This window comes from Mobula birostris, chromosome 6 (genome assembly GCF_030028105.1).
Source record: "Mobula birostris isolate sMobBir1 chromosome 6, sMobBir1.hap1, whole genome shotgun sequence".
Classification (NCBI taxonomy): domain Eukaryota; kingdom Metazoa; phylum Chordata; class Chondrichthyes; order Myliobatiformes; family Myliobatidae; genus Mobula; species Mobula birostris.
Genome location: NC_092375.1, coordinates 134,785,005 through 134,805,604, shown reverse-complemented (window position 1 = coordinate 134,805,604; position 20,600 = coordinate 134,785,005). Strand labels below are relative to the sequence as shown.

Here is a 20,600-nt window from a genome sequence, read left to right as displayed (position 1 = left end):
CTCCACTTCTCATCCCCCTATGAGGACTGGATTGTGAACCTGGGGTTTCCTCCTCCTGTATTCAATAATCAGCTCCTTGGTCTTGCTGACATTGGGTGAGAGGTTGTTGCTGTGGCACCACTCAGACAGATTTTCAATCTCCTCTCTATATGTTGATTTATCACCACCTTTGATTCAGACAATGACAGTGGTGCCAGTAGTAAACTTAACTATAGCATTGGAGCTGTGCTTTGCCTCACAGTCACAAGTATAAAGTGAGTAGATTGGGGCTAAGCACATAGCCTTGTGGTGTACCTATCCCGATGGCAATTGTGGAGATGTTGTTGACAACCCGAACTGACTGGGGTCTGCAAGTGAGGAAATCAAGGATCCAGTTGCACAAGGAGGTATTGAGGCTTAAGTTTTGGGGCTTATTGATTAGTTTTGAGGGGATGACCATATTGAATGCAGAGCTGTAGTCAATGAAGAGTAGCTTCATCATTGCCTGTCACTTAAAATGCAACTAATTACAACTGAAATACTCCAATCCAGGCAACATCTCAGCAAATCTCCTCTGCACCCTCTTCAGTGCAATCACATTGTTAGGTCACTGAAGTATGTGAGACAGGGAGTAACTTAATGAACTTGGCAGCAGTTTCAGGATGCTGAACATGGGCCATCTGCTACAAGGGCAGAATACCAAATATCCACAACGTGATGGCAAGCTAAGTCACAAAGTCACAAATTCATCTTCTCAAATATCTGCGGTGACGCCTGGTGGAAGAACAAGCTGGACCAGGATAACTTAGCATTAATCTACAGTCATGCCACTCAGGGATTTGAGGACTATATATTTTTTTTCTCTTTGTGACTGCATGTTTTTCTGAAACTGTAACCATATGTTTTATTTGTGCTATATTGGTGATATGTTTTGCACCTTGGCCCTGGAAGAATACTTTTCTATTTGGCCATATTCTTTTGGTGTTAAATGATAATTGAACTTGAACTTGGAAGGTGTAAAAAATATAACTTGATTAAGTTATAGAAGATGCCTAGCAGAACTATATAAACTAGGTTTACACCACATGTACCATTTAGGGTTGAGATCAGAAAGTTCCACTTTAGTCTCATCCAACCAGAACACCTACTTCCACATGTTTACAGTGATATTTGTGAAGTTTTTATGGGCAAGGATATGCTTTTTTTTAAAATGGTACATGTGGCGTAAATCTAATACTGCACATCAGCCAAGTGACACCATACCTACTGTAAGGTATGGTGGAGGTAGCGTCATGCTATGGAAATGCTTTTCAGTTGCAGGGACTGGAAATCTGGTCGGGATTGATGGGGAGATGAATGCTGCTAAATACAGTGAGATCCTGGATAAAAAACCACTAGCCTCTGCCAAAAAGCTTAAACTGGGGAGGAAGTTCATCTTTCAGCAGGATAATGACCCAACTCAATAAAAATTGAAGATAAACAAATTTGCAGGACTTTGGGGAGTGAGGTGGGACCAGCTAGATTCCTCTACAGAGGCTGGCACGGCCTCAGTAGGCAGAATGGCCTTCTTTTGAGCTGCAATTATCGCTATGATTCAATGCATTAGTGAAATCAATGACAGTCCTTTCCTTTATGTTGTATTATGCTATTAGACAGCAGAGACATCATCCTGGAGCTACCTCCAATTCCCCGGAGGTATTAAGTCAGAAATTATTATTGTTATTGTTCCTTATCCAGCTGTCATAAAGTGTGTGCCATCATACTAATGGCAACAGTTCAGACAGCATCACCCTTGAATAACTTTAATAATGCAAGCCATTGATAAAAACCAGATCAAAATAACTCATTCAGCAGCCAAACTGCTCCTAAAAATGATCTTGCTCATTGTTACTGACTGAGGAGTAGAGGTGTTGCCCAATTTTCATGTTTACTCTTTGAACTCTTTATCCATACATCTTGTTTAAGGTCTGCTGGTTTCTACTTCCAACACTTTCAACTTCCTGCTCTTCAACCAGTAATGAGCCCTGGGGCTGGGGGAAGAACAGAGGCAGAGAAACCTGTACAGGTGAAGAAATTAGATATGAACCTTACTTCATATTCCCATCCAATTTAAGGATTACTTGTAAAATATCGCTGCTACTTGCCTCATTTCCTTTCAGTTAAGGTCAGTGAAAAGGGCAGAAGAAAAAATTCATATCTTTCATGCTTCATTCAAATTATTAGTGTTTTAAACCAATGAAGTTTAGCTCTTATTAGAATGGAGGGAAAATGAATGCTTATTTGTGCAATACAAGAACATGATCTGTAGAAAAGTTTATTAGGAAAATAAATATTCATCATGACACCACAGATAATTGGAAACAGAGCAACAGAATCCTTTGCTGCCACACCAGAAGTCTCATGCAAAGGATGTTGCTTCCAACAGCAGAACCCTCTCCCAGCACCATAAAAGATTTACAGCTAGGTTCTGCTCAAGTTGCTGGAATGGGCCTTGAATTCAAACTCTGACTCCCCAGGCAAGCACATCAGCTGCACGTCAAACATTGATACTCATCACGTGTTTTTGTTAGGATACCTATGGTGATGACTGATTAGAGTAATCTAGGCTTCAAAGTTGCTTTCACAAAGATGGCAGGTGTAGGGATATTGTAGAATCAGCGATTCTTGATTTTAGAGATTCTCTTTTCCACCTTGCTTCATACAACAGACCATAGAACAAGATTGCAGCCAGATGATCATTAGGCAGATGATGGGTCAAAACTGCAGCCAGCAGGGTGAGTATCAGTGCGTTAGGTATGCAGAATCAAAAAGGTCAGCAAAGTGTTATATCTCAATACACAACACATAAGAAATAAGGTGGATGATCTTGCTGTACTTTTACAGATTGTTGGATATGATGCTGTGGCCATCAATGAATTGTGGATGAAGGATGGTTATAGCTGGAAGCTGAATGTCCAAGATTACACATTGTATCAGAGGGATAGGAAGTTAGGCAGAGGGGGTGGTGTGGCTCTGCTGATAAAGAATGGCACCAACTCATTAGAAGGCTGTGACAGAGGATCAGAAGATGTTGATTCCTTGTGGGTTGAGTTAAGAAACTGCAAAGGGTAAAAGAATTCTGATGCAGTTATATACAGGCCTCCAAACAGTAGCTGGGATGTGGACTACAAATTACAGTGGGAAATAAAAAAGATGTGTCAAAAGGACAATGTTATGATAGTCATGGGACATTTTAACATGCAGGTAGATTGGGAAAAATCAAGTTGGCAAAGAATCTCAAGAGAGGGAATTTGTTGAATGCCTATGAAGTGTTTTTTTAGGGCAGTTTCTCATCAGAGGATCAGCTATACAGGATTGGGTGTTATGTAACGAACCAAAGGAGATTAGGGAGCTTAAGGTAAAGGAACCTTTAGAAGGGAGGGATCACAATATGATTGAGTTCAACTTGAAATTTGATAGGGAGAAAGTAAAGCCTGATGTAACAGTATTTCAGTGGGGAAAAGGAAACTACAGTGGTATGAGAGAGGAGTTGGCCAAAGTAAATTGGAAGGAAATGCTGGCAGCAGTGACAGCAGAGCAGCAATGGCCTGAGTGTCTGGGGTAAATGAGGAAGGTGCAGGATAGTTGTATTCCAAAAATAAAGAAATACTCAAATGACAAAATAGTACAACCATGGCTGATAAGGAAAGTCAAAGCTAATGTAAAAATAAAAGAGAGGGCATACAACATAGCAAAAATTAGCAGGAAGATAGAAGTCTCCCCTTCCCCCACCAATACTCTGCAATCCGGTCTCCCTCAGATCCCACCGTCAGCTCCTGGGCCCTCAGAGGCTCCAACTTCCTCTCACCCCAACCCTCCCCTCTCCATTGACACCCCCAGCCTCCCCCCTCCCGCCTCTGATCCCAGCTCTCATCCGTGCCGGGTCTTTACCATCCCCTCCGACCTTCAACTGTCGGAGGCAGAACGCTCTGTTCTCAGTAAGGGCCTCACCTTTGTCCCCCTTCGCCCACACCTCAGCGAGTTTCGTGTTCGCCATGATGCGGAACTTTTCTTCTGCCGTCTCCGTCTCCGAGCCTACTTCTTCGGCAAGGACTCTTCCACCCCCACCAATGACCCCTTCTCCCATCTTCAACCCTCCTCTTCTTCATGGACACCCCGCTCTGGTCTTCTGCCTGCTCTGGATCTCTTTATCACTAATTGCCGACGGGACATCAACCGTCTCGACTTCACCGCACCTTGTCCCCATTCCAACCTCACTCCTTCGGAACGCTCTGCTCTCCACTCCCTCCGCACTAATCCTAACCTTATTATTAAACCCGCCGATAAGTGGGGTGCTGTTGTAGTCTGGCGTACTGACCTCTACCTTGCCGAGGCACAGCGACAACTCGCGGATACCTCCTCTTATTTACCCCTCGATCGTGACCCCACTAAGGAGCACCGGGCCATTGTCTCCCACACCATCACCGACTTTATCCGCTCAGGGGATCTCCCATCCACTGCTACCAACCCTACAGTTCCCACACCCCGCACTTCCCGTTTCTACCTCCTACCCAAGATCCACAAACCTGCCTGTCCTGGCCGACCTATTGTCTCAGCTTGCTCCTGCCCCACCGAACTCGTTTCTGCATACCTCGACACGGTTTTATCCCCCCTTGTTCAATCCCTTCCGACCTATGTTCGTGACACTTCTCACGCTCTTAAACTTTTCGATGATTTTAAGTTCCCTGGCCCCCACCGCTTTATTTTCACCATGGATGTCCAGTCCCTATATACTTCCATCCCCCATCAGGAAGGTCTCAAAGCTCTACGCTTCTTTTTGGATTCCAGACCTAATCAGTTCCCCTCTACCACCACTCTGCTCCGTCTAGCGGAATTAGTCCTTACTCTTAATAATTTCTCTTTTGGCTCCTCCCACTTCCTCCAAACTAAAGGTGTAGCTATGGGCACCCGTATGGGTCCTAGCTATGCCTGCCTTTTTGTTGGCTTTGTGGAACAATCTATGTTCCGTGCCTATTCTGGTATCTGTCCCCCACTTTTCCTTCGCCACATCGACGACTGCATTGGCGCTGCTTCCTGCACACATGCAGAACTCGTTGACTTTATTAACTTTGCCTCCAACTTTCACCCTGCCCTCAAGTTTACCTGGTCCATTTCCGACACCTCCCTCCCCTTTCTAGATCTTTCTGTCTCTGTCTCTGGAGACAGCTTATCCACTGATGTCTACTATAAGCCTACTGACTCTCACAGCTATCTGGACTATTCCTCTTCTCACTCTGTCTCTTTCAAAAACGCCATTCCCTTCTCGCAATTCCTCCGTCTCCTCCGCATCTGCTCTCAGGATGAGGCTTTTCATTCTAGGACGAGGGAGATGTCTTCCTTTTTTAAAGAAAGGGGCTTCCCTTCCTCCACTATCAACTCTGCTCTTAAACGCATCTCCCCCATTTCACGTACATCTGCTCTCACTCCATCCTCCCGCCACCCCACTAGGAATAGGGTTCCTCTGGTCCTCACCTACCACCCCACCAGCCTCCAGGTCCAACATATTATTCTCCGTAACTTCCGCCACCTCCAACGGGATCCCACCACTAAGCACATCTTTCCCTCCACCCCCCTCTCTGCATTCCGCAGGGATCGCTCCCTATGCAACTCCCTTGTCCATTCGTCCCCCCCCCATCCCTCCCCACTGATCTCCCTCCTGGCACTTATCCGTGTAAGCGGAACAAGTGCTACACATGCCCTTACACTTCCTCCCTTACCACCATTCAGGGCCCCAAACAGTCCTTCCAGGTGAGGCAACACTTCACCTGTGAGTCAACTGGGGTGATATACTGCGTCCGGTGCTCCCGATGTGGCCTTTTATATATTGGCGAGACCCGATGCAGACTGGGAGACCGCTTTGCTGAACATCTACGCTCTGTCCGCCAGAGAAAGCAGGATCTCCCAGTGGCCACACATTTTAATTCCACATCCCATTCCCATTCTGACATGTCTATCCATGGCCTCCTCTACTGTAAAGATGAAGCCACACTCAGGTTGGAGGAACAACACCTTATATTCCATCTGGGTAGCCTCCAACCTGATGGCATGAACATCGACTTCTCTAACTTCCGCTGATGCCCCACCTCCCCCTCGTACCCCATCTGTTACTTATTTTTATACACACATTCTTTCTCTCACTCTCCTTTTTCTCCCTCTGTCCCTCTGAATATACCCCTTGCCCATCCTCTGGGTCCCCCCCCCCCGTCTTTCTTCCCGGACCTCCTGTCCCATGATCCTCTCGTATCCCTTTTGCCTATCACCTGTCCAGCTCTTGGCTCCATCCCTCCCCCTCCTGTCTTCTCCTATCATTTTGGATCTCCCCCCCTCCCCCTCCAACTTTCAAATCCCTTACTCACTCTTCCTTCAGTTAGTCCTGAGGAAGGGTCTCGGCCTGAAACGTCGACTGCACCTCTTCCTAGAGATGCTGCCTGGCCTGCTGCGTTCACCAGCAACGTTTATGTGTGGTGCAGGAAGATAGAAGATTGGGAAGCTTTTAAAAACCCTCACAGAAAGCAACTAAAAGAATCATGAGGAGGGAAAAGATGAAATATGAAAGCAAGCTTGCAAACAATATTAAGGTAGATAGAAAATGCATTTTCAAGTATATAAAAAAATAAAAGAGATTTCTAGTACCACTAGAAATGAGGCCAGATAAATAATAACGGGGGACAAGGAGTTGGCAGATGAACTAAATGAGCGTTTTTGCATCAATCTTCACTGTGGAAGACACTAGCAGTGTGACAGGTGTTGAAGAGTGTGAGGGAAGAGAAGTGAGTGCAGTTACAATTACAAGGGAGAAGGTGTTCAAAAGCTGAAAGATGTAAAAGTACATAAGTCACCTGGACCAGATGAACTGTGCCCCAGGGTTCTGAAATAGGTAGCAGTAGAGATTGTGGAGGCATTAGTGATGATCTTTAAAGAATTATTGGACTGTGACATGGTTCCGGAGGACTGAACAATTGAAAATGTCACTCCACTCTTTAAGGAAAGATGGGTGGCAGCAGAAAGGAAATTATGGACCAGTTAGCCTGAACTCTGTGGTTGGGAGATGTTGGACTCAATTGTTAAGGATGAGGTTATGGAGTACTTGGTGACACAGGACAAGATAGGACAAAGTCAGCATGTTTCCTTAAGGGAGAATCTTGCCTGACAAACACGTTGGAATTCTTTGAGGAGATTACAAGTAGGATAGATAAAGGGGATGCAGTGGATATTTGGATTTTCAGAAAGCCTTTGACAAGGTGCCACACATGAGGCTGCTTACCAAGTTAAAAGCCCATGGTATTACAGGAAAATCACTGGCATGGTTAGAGCATTAGCTGATTGGTAGGAGGCAGTGAGTGGGAATAAAAGAATCCTTTTTTGGTTGGCTGCCAGTGACTAGAGGTGTTCCATACGGTCGGTGTTGGGACCGTTTCTTTTTATGCTGTATATGAATGATTTTGATGACAGAATAGATGGCTCTGTTGCCAAATTTGTTGATGATACCAAGATTGGTGGAAGGGTGGTTGTGTTGAGGAAACAGGAAGGCTGCAGAAGGACTCAGACAGGTTAGAAGAATGGGCAAGAAAGTGACAAATGAAATACAATGTTGGAAAATGCATGGTCATGCACTTTAGAAGAAATAAATGTGGAGATTATTTTCTAAACTGAAAATCCATTCAAAACAGAGATACGGAGAAATTTCTTTAGCCAGAGGGTGGTGAATTTGTGGAATTTGTTACCACAGGGAGCGGTGGAGGCCAAGTGGTTGGGTGTATTTAAGGTGGAGATTGATAAGTTCTTGGCTGGCCACAGCATCAAAGGTTATGGTGAGAAGACCGGGGAGTGGGGCTGTGGAGGGGAAAAAGGATCAGCCATGATTAAATGGTGGAGCAGACTCGATGGGCCAAACAGCCTAATTCTGCTCCTATGTCTTATGATCTGACAGACAAAGGGAAAACAGTAAACTGGAGGAAAAGACACTGATTCCTCCAATTCACTATATCACTGTAGCCTAGAGGTGGTTCTGGGTCTTGCAAGAGGAATCTATTATCATTTCCCTGTTCCTCCCCTCTCCCCACAAGCAAAACTCCTGCACTTCTTTTTAACCTACAATAATTTTTCCCGCTTCTGTTCATTTTTCTAGACCTGTGTGCTGCTGATAATACCAGTATTTATTGCACTTCTCCAACTGCCCTTGATAAGGCATTTTGAGTTGCTGCTGTTCTTCTGGCCATGATACTCCTTCGGTGCTCTTGGTTAGGGAGCTCCATGATTTACACCTGGCAATGAAAAAGGAATGGAAATATATTTACAAGTCAGGCTGGTGTGCAACTTACTATTGGCAGTGTTCCCATGCAACCCAATCCCCTGCTCTTTGCCGCAGTACAGATCATGGGTCTGGGAAGTGCTGTTGAAACAACTTAAACAAATGACTGCATTGCATTTATAAGTTGTACACACTGCGCCCAAGCAACACACACACACCGTGCCGGAGAAACTCAGCAGGCCAGGCAGCATCTATGGAAAAAAGTACAGTTGACATTTTTCCATAGATGCTGCCTAGCCTGCTGAGTTCCTCCAGCATTTTGTGCGCGCTGTTTGGATTTTCAGCATCCGCAGATTTTCTTTTGTTCGGCACTGCGCCCAATGTATGCTAGTTAGTAATGGAAACAAATATTTAGGATTATGAATAGGATATCAAGCACAATTCATACATCAGACTTAATGGAACAATAAGAACAACTCAAGTTTATTATCATTTAACTATATACAGTACTGTATACTGCCAAACATTTCTCTACCAGGATGTAAAGCACAGAAGTACACATAACACATACAGTATACCATACAGTAACTTGGGAAAATAACCATTAAATCTGCAAATTATGCATAGATAAACAAAGTAAAGTGCATAAATTAAATATTGTAGGGTACAGTATAAATTACCCGGTGACATTTCAATGTGATGCGGCGGGAGTTCAGAGGCCTAATGGCCTGAGGGAGGAAAGTGTTTCCCAGCCTGACTAATCTTGTTTTAATGCGTTGGAGTCTCCTGGCTGATGGCAGAAAGTCAAAGACGATGCTAGATGGATGGGTGAGATCCTCAATGCTAGGGGTTCTGGGTTCGCAGTGCTTCTGATAAAAATCCCCTATGGATGGTAGACCCTACGATCCTCTCTGCTGTTCTCACAGTCCTTTGTATGGTCTTCCAGTCTGTTGCTCTGTTGCTCTTATACCAGATGGAGATGCAGCTTGTTAGAACGCTGTCAATGGTGCAACTGCAAAATTCCGTAAAGATGAGGAATGGGGGGCGGGGCGGGGGAGTGGGGAAGGAGGTCTCGCTTGCCGCAATCTCCTCCGGAAGTAGAGACGCCTCTGTCTTTTTATTTAGGGAGGTGATATTGAGGAACCAGGTGAGGTAGTCCGTGATGCCAACTCCCAGGAACTTGGTGCATTTAACTCTCTCATTTCCTTGGTCTTCTCTATGTTCAGACTGAGGTTGTTCCAGCTGCTCCACTTGCTCTCTGTACTCCGACTCATAACCGTTATTGATGAGACCAACCACTGTTGTGTCATCCGCAAACTTGATGGTATGGCGTGAGCTGAATCCTGCGTCACAGTCATGCATCAGCAACGGGCTGAGCTCACAGCCTGGGAGCACCGATGCTCAGCGTAATGGGAGTAGAGACTTTGCTGCCCACACATTCTGATTGTGGCCTTTCTGTTAAGAAGTCCAGGATCTAGTACAGAGAGAGGCATTGAGACCTACTAAGGACAGTTTCCGGGGTATGACGTTGTTAAACACCGGACTTAAGTCTATAAACAGCAGCCTGCCATATGAGACTCCATTTTCGAGGTGGGACTGTACAGAGTGGAGGGCAAAGGCTATAGCATCATCGGTGGATCGATTTGAGTGATAAGCAAACTGTTAGGGGTCCTATGTACCCGAGGAAACGGCTTTCATATGCCCCATGCCAAGCACTCAAATCATTTCATAATAGTTGATGTTAATGCCACAGGATGATTGTCATTTAGGTAGGTTACTGTCACTTTCTCTGGCATTGGAACGATGGTCGTTGCCTTGTAAACCGAGGGGCCAATGGAGTGTTCCAGAGATTTGTTAAATCTATCAGCACCTCAGTTAGCTGGGCTGCAGTTTTTCAGAAATCGGTCTGGTATGTTATCGGACTCCACAGCTTTTCATGGGTCTTCCTCACCTCAGTTTCAGCCGGCTGGATGGTGTGTCTGCTCCCCCGGGGGGAAGGGGTGCCTTCCTCGCCAGCACTTTGTTCTGTGCATCAGACCGGGTGTTAAGACATTCAGCCTGTTGGGGAGTGAGACACCCTGGTTGCTGACAAGCGGGATAGACTTGTAGTCTGTAATCCTCTGATTTTCCTGCTACATGTGCCTCGTGTCTCTGATATCACGGAAATGGTTGTATATTCTCTGAGAATGCTCCCATTTTGCTTTCCTGATGGGGTGGGAAAACACAGTTCTTGCTTTCCTGAAACTTATTTGAAATTAATAGCATTGTTACATAACATGGAGTAATATCAAAATATTTGAATGTTACGTATTTCAAAGTTCAAAGTAAATTTATTTATCAAAGCACATATGTCACCATATACTACCCTGATATTTATTTTCTTGCAGGCATTCACAGTAAATACAAAGAAACACAATGGAATCAATGAAAAACTGCACACAAAGACAAACAACCAATGTGCAAAGGACAACAAATTGTGTAAATACAAAAAGAAATAATAATAAACAAACAGATAAATAACACTTAGAAGATGAGCTGTTGTGTCCTTGAAAGTGAGTCCACAGGTTGTGGAATCAGTTCAGTGTTGGGGTGAGTGAAGTTCTCCACTCTGGCTGGCCAGTGAATTTATCACTAATTTGTTTTGTGTGAGCTCGGCATTAAATAATTTTGCCTTTCTCCTGTTATTTCAGTAAATTTCGACTTTGGATGAATTTCTTCAGCAGTGCCTCATGATATAAAGCACAGAACACTACAGCACACTACAGAACCTTTGAACCACGATCTTTTAACACACTCTAAGGTAATTCTAATGCTTTCCTCCCTCATAGCCCTCCATCTTCTTTCACCCATGTGCCCACCTAAGCGTCTCTCAAATGTGCCTTGATCACCAACCCTGGCTGCACATTCCACACCCCCACAAATCTGTGTAAAAAAATTCTACCTCTGACGTTCCCCCTATACTTTCCACCAATCACCTTAAAATTAAGCCCCCTTCATATCAGCCATTTCCGTCTTGGGGAAAAAGTCTGTCTGTCCACTCTATCTATGCCTCTTATTATTTTATACACCTATATCAAGTAATTTCTCATCCTCCTCCACTCAAAGTTCAGAGTACAAAGTAAATTGTATTATCAAAATACATAAACAACCCCGAGTTTCATTTTCTTATGGGCGTACTCAACAAATCTATAGAATAGTAACTATAGGAGAATCAATGAAAAATCGCTCAACTTGAGCATTCAACCAGTCAACAAACTGTGCAAGTGTAAATATAAATAAATGGCAATAAATATCAATAACATGAAATGAAGAGTCCTTGAAAGTGAGTCCACTGGTTGTGGGAGCCTTTCAATGATGGTGTAAGTAGAGTAAAGTTATTCCCTTTTGTTCAAGAGCCTGATGGTTGTAGGGTAGTAACTGTTCCTCAGCCTGGCAGTGCAATTCCTGAGGCTCTTGTACCTTCTTCTCCATGGCAGCAGCGAGAAGAGGGCACGTCCTGGGTGGTGGAGACCCCTGCTAATGGATGCTGCTTTCCTATGACAGTGTTTCATGCAGATGTGCTCAATGGTTGACAGGGCTTTACCCGTGACAGACTGTGCCGAATCCACCTCTTTTTGTAGGATTTTCCAAAGTCAAACTTGAAGGCAAGGGTTAATGGTAGGGTTCTTAGCAGTTTGGAGGATCAGAATGATCTTGGGGTCCACGTTCCTAGATCCCTCAAAGTTGCCATACTAGTTGATATGGTGGTTACGGCAGCTTATGGTGTTTTGGCCTTCATTAGTTAGGGAACTGAGTTCAAGACTTGCAAGATGATGCAGCGAAAGTTGGCCTGGGAAAGAATACAGAAGTTGATTTGCATATCCTGCTAGTGAATTTGAGAGGATTTGGCAGAGACTTGGAGACACTGGAGGTAATTTTCCAGTGCCTTGACATGTCTGCTGTGCATAATCCACATCTCAGAAATACATAAGACATAAATCCTTGAGCTCACTGTACTGTGCATTTTGTGCCACATCCGAAGCCCTGGTCTTTAGATGCCCTTTTCCTGAAATCAACCAAAGGCTGTTGCCAATTTGAAGCAATGGTAAATTTAGATCTCTGATGCCCATTGTCATTGAAAGGTGGCTTCAGAGATGTGGAAGTGGTCCACATTTTCAGAGGACTTGTTTCTGTGAAACAAGAAGTCAAGCATGAAGGTAATTAACATATAACGTAGCCCACTGAACACTTGGAATTGTGTAGTGGAGAACCTTTTTTTGTTGGAACTATACAAAGCCAGCTTGCATAAATACGCTTTCTTAATTCCATCAATTGACCTGAATAAAGGTCCCAGAATATATCAAGCATAACTGTAGAGTTTCCACTTGTTCAACCTAAAAAAAAAACACGTTACAACTTGGATCAGTCACAGAACTATGGAGACCAAAATGTATTCACAATCCTAAACTATTAAATCTGCAGATTCAAATGCCTGTTCCATCAATCTATGCTATGAATCTCTGTCTACAGTTTGCACCTGTTAATGTTATTCCAAGTAATTATCAGCATCATTGAAGCCGAGCTGTAAATTGTGGTCATTCTATTACTTTCTGATACTGGAATTCCCACAATGATTGCCTGATATTTCAATCTCCTGAATCGCATACCACTTGTGCATTCATTATTTTTCAACTGCTCAGCCAAGTAAGCCCAAGTGCTGCCTAAGTGGCATCTGAAAATAAGAGTGAAAGCTTTAAATGTCAGCACCAACACAAAATAATTATTGCTATGATGTTTTAGGTCATCAAGGGCACAGATATCACAACCAGGGAAATACAAGACATACACATCTGAAAATAATGAGACAGTTAAGCTGCAGAACAAAGCTCATTCCATTCGGGTCCAATGTGCCTTAAGCCAACTGCAGAACATCGTCGCACACTAATTATAACAAGAATTTCCTTTATCCAAAATGGACAACTTGCTATCTTATGCAGTTGAGAAGAGGGGCACAGTTGCATTTAATAAGTTGTAAATGAATTTGCAGGATATGATCATCAGAAGGCTATAGGGAGAGATGAAATGTGAAGGGCCGCGATGTGTTAATGCTACAACTTACCTGTAATTCTATACAACTTGTGTTGGAGTCAGAGTGGGTATTAGAGAGTGGTCCCATACCTACCAGTCACTTCTATGTTAGATAATTCAGAACCAGCATCACCACTGCCTGGAAGCTAATCCAACCACATGACAGCATGCCTGTTGCCTTTGGTTTTAAAACAAAAGCCTTGTACCTCTAAAGTCCCAGTGTTAGAGTAAAATAGTTACTCCATCTTTCTATTACAGGCTGCTCTAATGGAACAAATGGTACACTACCAAATGACCACAGTATACACATCAAATGAATGAAACATACAGAAAGAATCTAGGTATTTAGAATTAGGTGTCGTTTGTGAAGAGAGTATCAAAACAATTTGCTATTGAACTGAGAAAGTGACATTGAGGCACACCTTGTCAAAAAATGAGATTCGGAATACAACCAACAACATTCAGTTATCCAATGAAACTTCTTTATTACATAGTAAGGTAGGCATGTTGTTACTTCTAGGAGGAAGTGGGAAACACTGTTAAGCAACTTTCTTAAATGCAGTTTTCAAAATGTGGGCCTTAGTGACAAGGCCATCGTTCCCTTGAGAAAGATTTATCTTCTCAACCAGTGCAGTCCCTCTGGGGAAGGCACTCCCACTATGTTGTTAGGGTAGAAATTCCAGTTTGACTCAGTGATGATGGAATGGCTTAATACTTCTGAAAGGACAGCATGCAGTTTGGAGGGGAACCTGCAGGTGATGACAATCCCATGTGTCTGCTCCCATTGGTGGAGTACTATGTCAGCAATTTGAATAAGCAACAACAGAGCATTTTAAAGATGGTGTGTGCCATTGTGCACAACTGATGGAAGGAAGGAATGTTTGGGTGGTGGACACGGTGTAAATCTGTGGGCTGCTCTATCCTGGGTGATGTCAAGCTACTTCAGCTTTGTAACTACCATCATCCAAGTAGAGAGCATTCCATCTTGGTTCCAAATTGCATCTTAAAGATGGCCAAAATAATTTGGGATGTTGGCCAAGTCTACCAGCATAGGATATGAGCCGCTGACTTGCAGCCAGGATTTCAGTTCTAGTCCAGTGCAGTTTCTGGTTAATGGTAACTTCAGGATGTTGATGGTAGAAATTCAGTAATGCCACACTGAATGGTTACATTTTCCGATTGTGTGGTACTTCTGTGACATGAATGGGACTTGCCTGAGTATTGTCGAGGATATAAAGTAGAAGCACAGATGTTTCATGCAGAGCATAATATTCATTAAACACATCAGAATGCATGTGTGTGCGTGCGCACACACATGCACGCACTTACATCATCCACTCCCAATGGAAGGCAGACACCTCCATATCATCAGATTTCTCTGCTGGTAGGAAAAAAGGTACTAGAAATGGCATTGGTGTTTTTAAGGGATTTACACCAAATTTTGCTGTTTCATGTAGTTGAAGTGCTGTGTTTAATTTCATAAAGCTCTCTCATGCGAATATATATTCATGGAAAGATCCATCTTAAAAACCATCAGACGGTTTAACTTTTTGTGCAAGTTCTGGATGGGAACAGGAGAATAGAATCATCACTTGGTAAATTATATCCCATTGCTACTAATGTCAAACCATACCTCATTCATCACTAACAGGCAAGAGAAACTTGAAGTCTTCCTTCATATGAGGAAACAAATCCAGTTTGTTCCTACATCTGAAATTGCCTGCATTCAGATTAATCAAACAGTAGGAAGCAAATAGGTTCCCATCACTGTCTCCAGGATTGAGCAGAGGTGTCCAACAGAAATACCACACCTTCTCCATTTACAGCAATATTTAGGAGAAACAAAACTCATGTTACCAATTGTTTTTTTTGCAGCAGTTATTTTTACCTCCAATTCAAACTACCTGCATCCAAAATGGAAGACAAAACAACACTATTTCAGAAATAAAAGCTACTCAGTAGTTTGGTGAAATTTTAACAGGAGGCCGAATAAGTCCTAACACCAAAGAAAACAGGATGATCTTAACTTTATCCTCTGATATGCATAGCAGAAAATAAACTGCATTGTGCAAAGAACCATTAAATATTGCAGACGATCCCCAGACAATTGAAGGGCTTTCTAATCACAGTCCAAGGGATTTTCGCACAGTTTGCTGGGCAATTTTGCAGAACTGTACCCGGTCATCTCGCCACATCTTCGAGGCATCCACATTGGCCCCACTTTCATCATTTGGCTCTGTGTGGGGGGGGGGGGGGGAAGAAAGATTAGAAGCAATGTAAAATGAATAAAATTATAACAATTGCACATCTAGAAAGGTGACTATAGTATACAAAAGCAAGGAAACGAGTATATCTTTATACTGTCAATAGAGGTCAAAACTAAAGTGTTGTATTGTTTTGATCACCTGACTTTAGGAAAGATGGCACAGCATGACATTGCATAATGTACGGGGGAGATCTGCTAGGACATCAGGAAAATCTAGTTTTAACCAATACAAAAATGGCCATGAAGAGATTTAACAGACTTACTTAAATTCATTTTCAGGTTAAAAAAAAATTTCAAGTTGTATATTGTATACATTTCTCTGACATTAAATGTACCTATTAAAACTCATGAATGGGTTTGATAGAGGGCATTAACAGTCTATGGAAGGATTGGTAGTGAGCTAGTTGTGACCTGGAATGTACTGATACCTGAAAGGATGAAAGAAGTAGGTTCAGTAATAACTTTGAATTGAAAATTGGATACATACTTGAAAAGTCAAGTTTGCATGGGTCACAAAACACTGGAGGAACTCAGCAGGTTGGGCAGCATCCGTGGAAATGACCAGTCGTTTCGGGCCGGAACCCTTTGTCAGGACTCACGAAGGGTCCCAGCCCGAAACATTGACTGATCGTTTCCACGGATGCTGCCTGACCTGCTGAGTTCCTCCAGCGTTTTGTGAGTGTTGCTTTGACCACAGCATCTGCAGATTATTTTGTGTTTAAGTTTGCATGGGTGCTGGACAAACAGAGTGGAGAGGGAGGAAAAGGAGGAAAACAAACTTGGGACTAACTAGTTCAAAGGGCCAGTACAAGCACTATGAGATAAATACCCTCTCCTTGAGCTTAGGACTTTGATTTTAGTGCAGAGGTTCCAACCTTTTTTGCCCTATAGACCAATACCATTAAGCAAGGGATCCGTGTAACCCAGGTTGGGAATCCCTGTCCAGAGCATACATGGTTCGATGACACATGTAACAGATTTGGGGACAAAGCTTTCTATATTCTGAAAGATGGATGGAAAAGATTGAGGTCAAAATCTGAAATTCTGCAGATGCTGGAAACTCCAAACAAAAGCAACAAATTTTGGATGCCATGGTAGCACAGTGGTTTGCACAATACTATTACAGCTTGGGGTATTATGTTCTCCCTGTGGAATGCATAGGTTTACCCCAGGTGCTCTGGTTTCCTCCCACAGTCCCATAGGTATACATGACAGGTTAACTGGTCATTGTAACTTGTCCCATGATTAGATTAGGGTTAATCAGGGTTGTGGGGTTGCTGGGGAGGTGTGACTCGAAGGGCCAGAATGGTTTACTACACACCGTATCGCTAAATAAAATAAATACATTTTAGAAACAGAAAACAGATCAGGTACCATCTGTGGAAAGAAAATAGAGGTAAAATGCTATGCTAAGAACTTAGCATTGACGTTAAATTTTATGCTAAGAACTTCGTCAGATGTGGCATCTTCAACCTGAAACATTATCTCTTCAAAGATGGTGTCTGAACTCCAGTATTTTCTATACATTTCATTTTAAGGATCAAGTATGCTGTGTGATTTCCTTTATATGTTTGTTTTATATTTTGTTAACAGTTCAGATTGCTCACATAGACAGTCAATGCTGTCTTTACTTTTTTCCGCTGTTGAATACATTGGGGAATATTTTAACAGTGTGAAATGGCAATGTAAAAGAAAGGAACACAATCAAATGGGAACAGAATCAACACCACATACTAACTTGTGTCAAATGCACCCTTGTCTTTCCCTCAAGATGCCACTCGCAGCTCACTAACCATTGTACTCATGATTTCTCCTAATTTCTTACTCTTCATCTCTACTTTTCCTCAATTATTTTATTCTTCACCAATCATTATTCATATTTTCAACTGGCACACAAACTCCAAATATTGCTCTACAGTATGGTTTGGTGTCATGCCCAGCTTTATTTTCACCTCATTCCTTCAACCTTGCTGCATCTGGCAACAGGCAGAGGAATTTCAGTCCACGTGGTTATGAACAGGAAGTGTACACTGTACACATTTTGCTCAAAAGACATTTTGTTTGTTAAGTGACACTGTGTTTACAGAGGAGCTGCATTCCTAGAAAACAGTCCACTCATGATTTTCCCTTTTAAAAAGTCAATGTAATGTGTCAAGAAACATGAATTTGAAATAAAAATGTTGATTTATTTACTGTGCCTCCCCTATGTAAATTCCTGAGAGCATCTTAAATTTTTGGGTAATGATTTAGGAATTCTGTAAAGGTGAATTTCTGTAATCCGAACAGCCATAACGCAGGGATTACCAATGTTTGTAGATCTTCAAACAACAGATGGCAGTATAATAAAGATTTGTCTATTGGATGTTTGTTAAAAAAAAAACAGCAAATGTCTAACAATATACAATCAAAACTGTTCAGTCAAGGAGTTCAACATTAGACAGAGTTACACTGCTGAAAAGTAAGACACACTGGATCTAATATCAAGCCAAGACGAAGGACTGGATTTTAAAAAATCTAAAAAAATCTAATCTAAATCTAAAATTCATATTTTAAATGTATACAGCAACTTTGAAGGAGGAAAAGAAAAGTCCCAAGGTGCTTCACAGATAAACTCATAGCCAGCAACCTCATTAGGATATATTTGGGTAAACAACAGATACTTCATCAAAGAAATGGGTTTTTAGACCATGTTAAAAGTAGAAAATGAGGATAGTATGAAGAAGATTTAGGGAAGGTGATCCACAGTTTAACATTCGAGGACACACAAATGACAACAGTGGAACAGTTATATTCAAGATTGAACACAAAGCTAGAATTGAAATGCCACTGTCTTGGATGGTTGGAGGAGAATGCATAGGACCATAAGACACAGGAGCAGAATTAGGCCATTTGGCCCATTGAGTCTGCTCTGCCATTCAATCCATGGCTTATTTATTATCCATTTTAATTCTACTCTCCTGCCTTTTCCCCATAACCTTTGATGTCCTTATTAATCAAGAACCTATCAATCTCCACATTAAATATACCCAATGACTTGGCCTCCACAGCCTTCCATGGCAATGAATTCCACAGATTCATCATCATCTGGCTAAAGAAACTCCTCCTCCACAAGTATTAAGAAGTGGCAAGGTCATGGAAGAATTCTATCAAGAAAAGAAGGTGAGAACTTTAAAATCAGCACATAACAACAACAATGTAGGTCAAAAGCATCATGGGTGAATAGTGGTTGGTCAAGTTGGGATGTGTGTAGCTGACTTTTTGAATGTCTCAAGATTGCAGGCAATAGAAGAAGGGAGGTACTTTAAGAGACAGTCAACGTAGTCTAGTCCCGAGGTATTAAAGGATGAAGGTTTCAGTGACAAATGAGCCAAGGCAGTGGAGAGTCAGGCAACATTAAAGACATGGAAAAGATGGTTAGTGATACTCCAAATACATGGTCCAAAGTTCATCCAGTCAAATATAACCAAGGATGTAAAGAACCTAGTTTACTTCTAAACAGTTACCTCCATGCCTCTCCTGGCAACTGCGCTATTGAAGTTATGACAGAAATTTTATGGTGACAGCTTGAGCTTCCGAGTTTTTAATTGGGAGAAATTTTTTAACCACTTAGTACTGGATATTTATAGAGGATCTTGTCAGTCAAGTCCAGTAGTCTGCATGACCTAGAGATAACGCAAGCCAAATTCATAAAAAGATATTATTATTGAATTTGAGAACTGCTTAGGTATGATGGGAGAGGAAAATCCTAAATGGGGGGATTGAAACAGAACGAATTGAATGAAAACTTGGAAGCACCATATATTGAAAGTACTGGAAGTACTGCATGATGCCATCTCCAAACAAGAAACAATGCATTTCAAATCGTAGTCAGGGACTTCACCCAGGCTTCTTTGAAGAAAACTCTGCCCAATTACTATCAGCAAATAATCTGACCACCAGAGGTCCTAACTCACTAGACCACTGTTATACTAAGATAAGGAATGCCTACCATTCCCTGTTCAGACTGCATTTCAGTAAATCGGATCACTTAGAACATAGAACATAGAATAGTACAGCACAGTACAGGCCCTTCAGTCCACAATGTTGTGCCGACCCTCAAACCCTGCCTCCCATATAAGCCCCCACCTTAGATTCCTCCATATACCTGTCTAGTAGTCTCTTAAACTTCACTAGTGTATCTGCCTCCACCACTGACTCAGGCAGCGCATTCCATGCACCAACCACTCTCTGAGTAAAAAACATTCCTCTAATATCCCCCTTGAACTTCCCACCCCTTACCTTAAAGCCATGTCCTCTTGTATTGAGCAGTGGTGCCCTGGGGAAGAGGCGCTGGCTATCCACTCTATCTATTCCTCTTATTATCTTGTACACCTCTATCATGTCTCCTCTCATCCTCCTTCTCTTCGAAGAGTAAAGCCCTAGCTCCCTTAATCTCTGATCATAATGCATACTTTCTAAACCAGGCAGCATCCTGGTAAATCTCCTCTGTACCCTTTCCAATGCTTCCACATCCTTCCTATAGGACTTGGCTGTCCTTCTCCTACCTGCATACAGGCAGAGGCCAAACAGCAAGAGAGATTAGGACGACAAAGAGGTGGTTGTGGGAGGCAGAAGAGCGGCTACGGGACTGCTTCAGATCTTTGGACTGGGCCATGTTCCAGGACTCATCTCTGCAATTGAATGAATACACTATGGTTGTTATGGACTTTATGAGAAGAGTTGAGACAAGCGTGTCCCCACAAAATCATTCAGAGTCTTTCCCATTCAGAGGTCCTGGACTAACCATGAGATCCACAAGGAAGTTACAAGAGGCCCAGGTACAATCTCTGGAAAGCCAACTCACAGGCGAATTGGCAATTCCAGACTAAACTTGAATCAATGAAGGATGCCCGACAATTGTGGCAGGGCTTAAATACTATCACCTCTTATAAAGTAAAATCAAGCAACATAGGCAACAACAGGGCTTCACTTCCAGATGAACTCAATGCCTTCAATGCT

General features: G+C 42.6%; 1 protein-coding gene across 3 annotated transcripts in view; it reads right to left on the bottom strand.

Moving 5' to 3' along the window:
- Positions 1 to 14,753: 14,753 nt before the first annotated feature.
- The window catches only part of ube2g2 (ubiquitin-conjugating enzyme E2G 2 (UBC7 homolog, yeast)), a 70,119-nt gene continuing 64,272 nt past the window's right edge, over positions 14,754 to 20,600 (bottom strand). For all 3 annotated transcript variants that reach the window (XM_072261385.1, XM_072261384.1, XM_072261386.1), the window contains exon 6: positions 14,754 to 15,572. In XM_072261385.1, the coding sequence (XP_072117486.1) occupies positions 15,460 to 15,572 (113 nt within the window). In that variant the 3' untranslated portion in view covers positions 14,754 to 15,459. The remainder of the gene's footprint in view (positions 15,573 to 20,600) is intronic.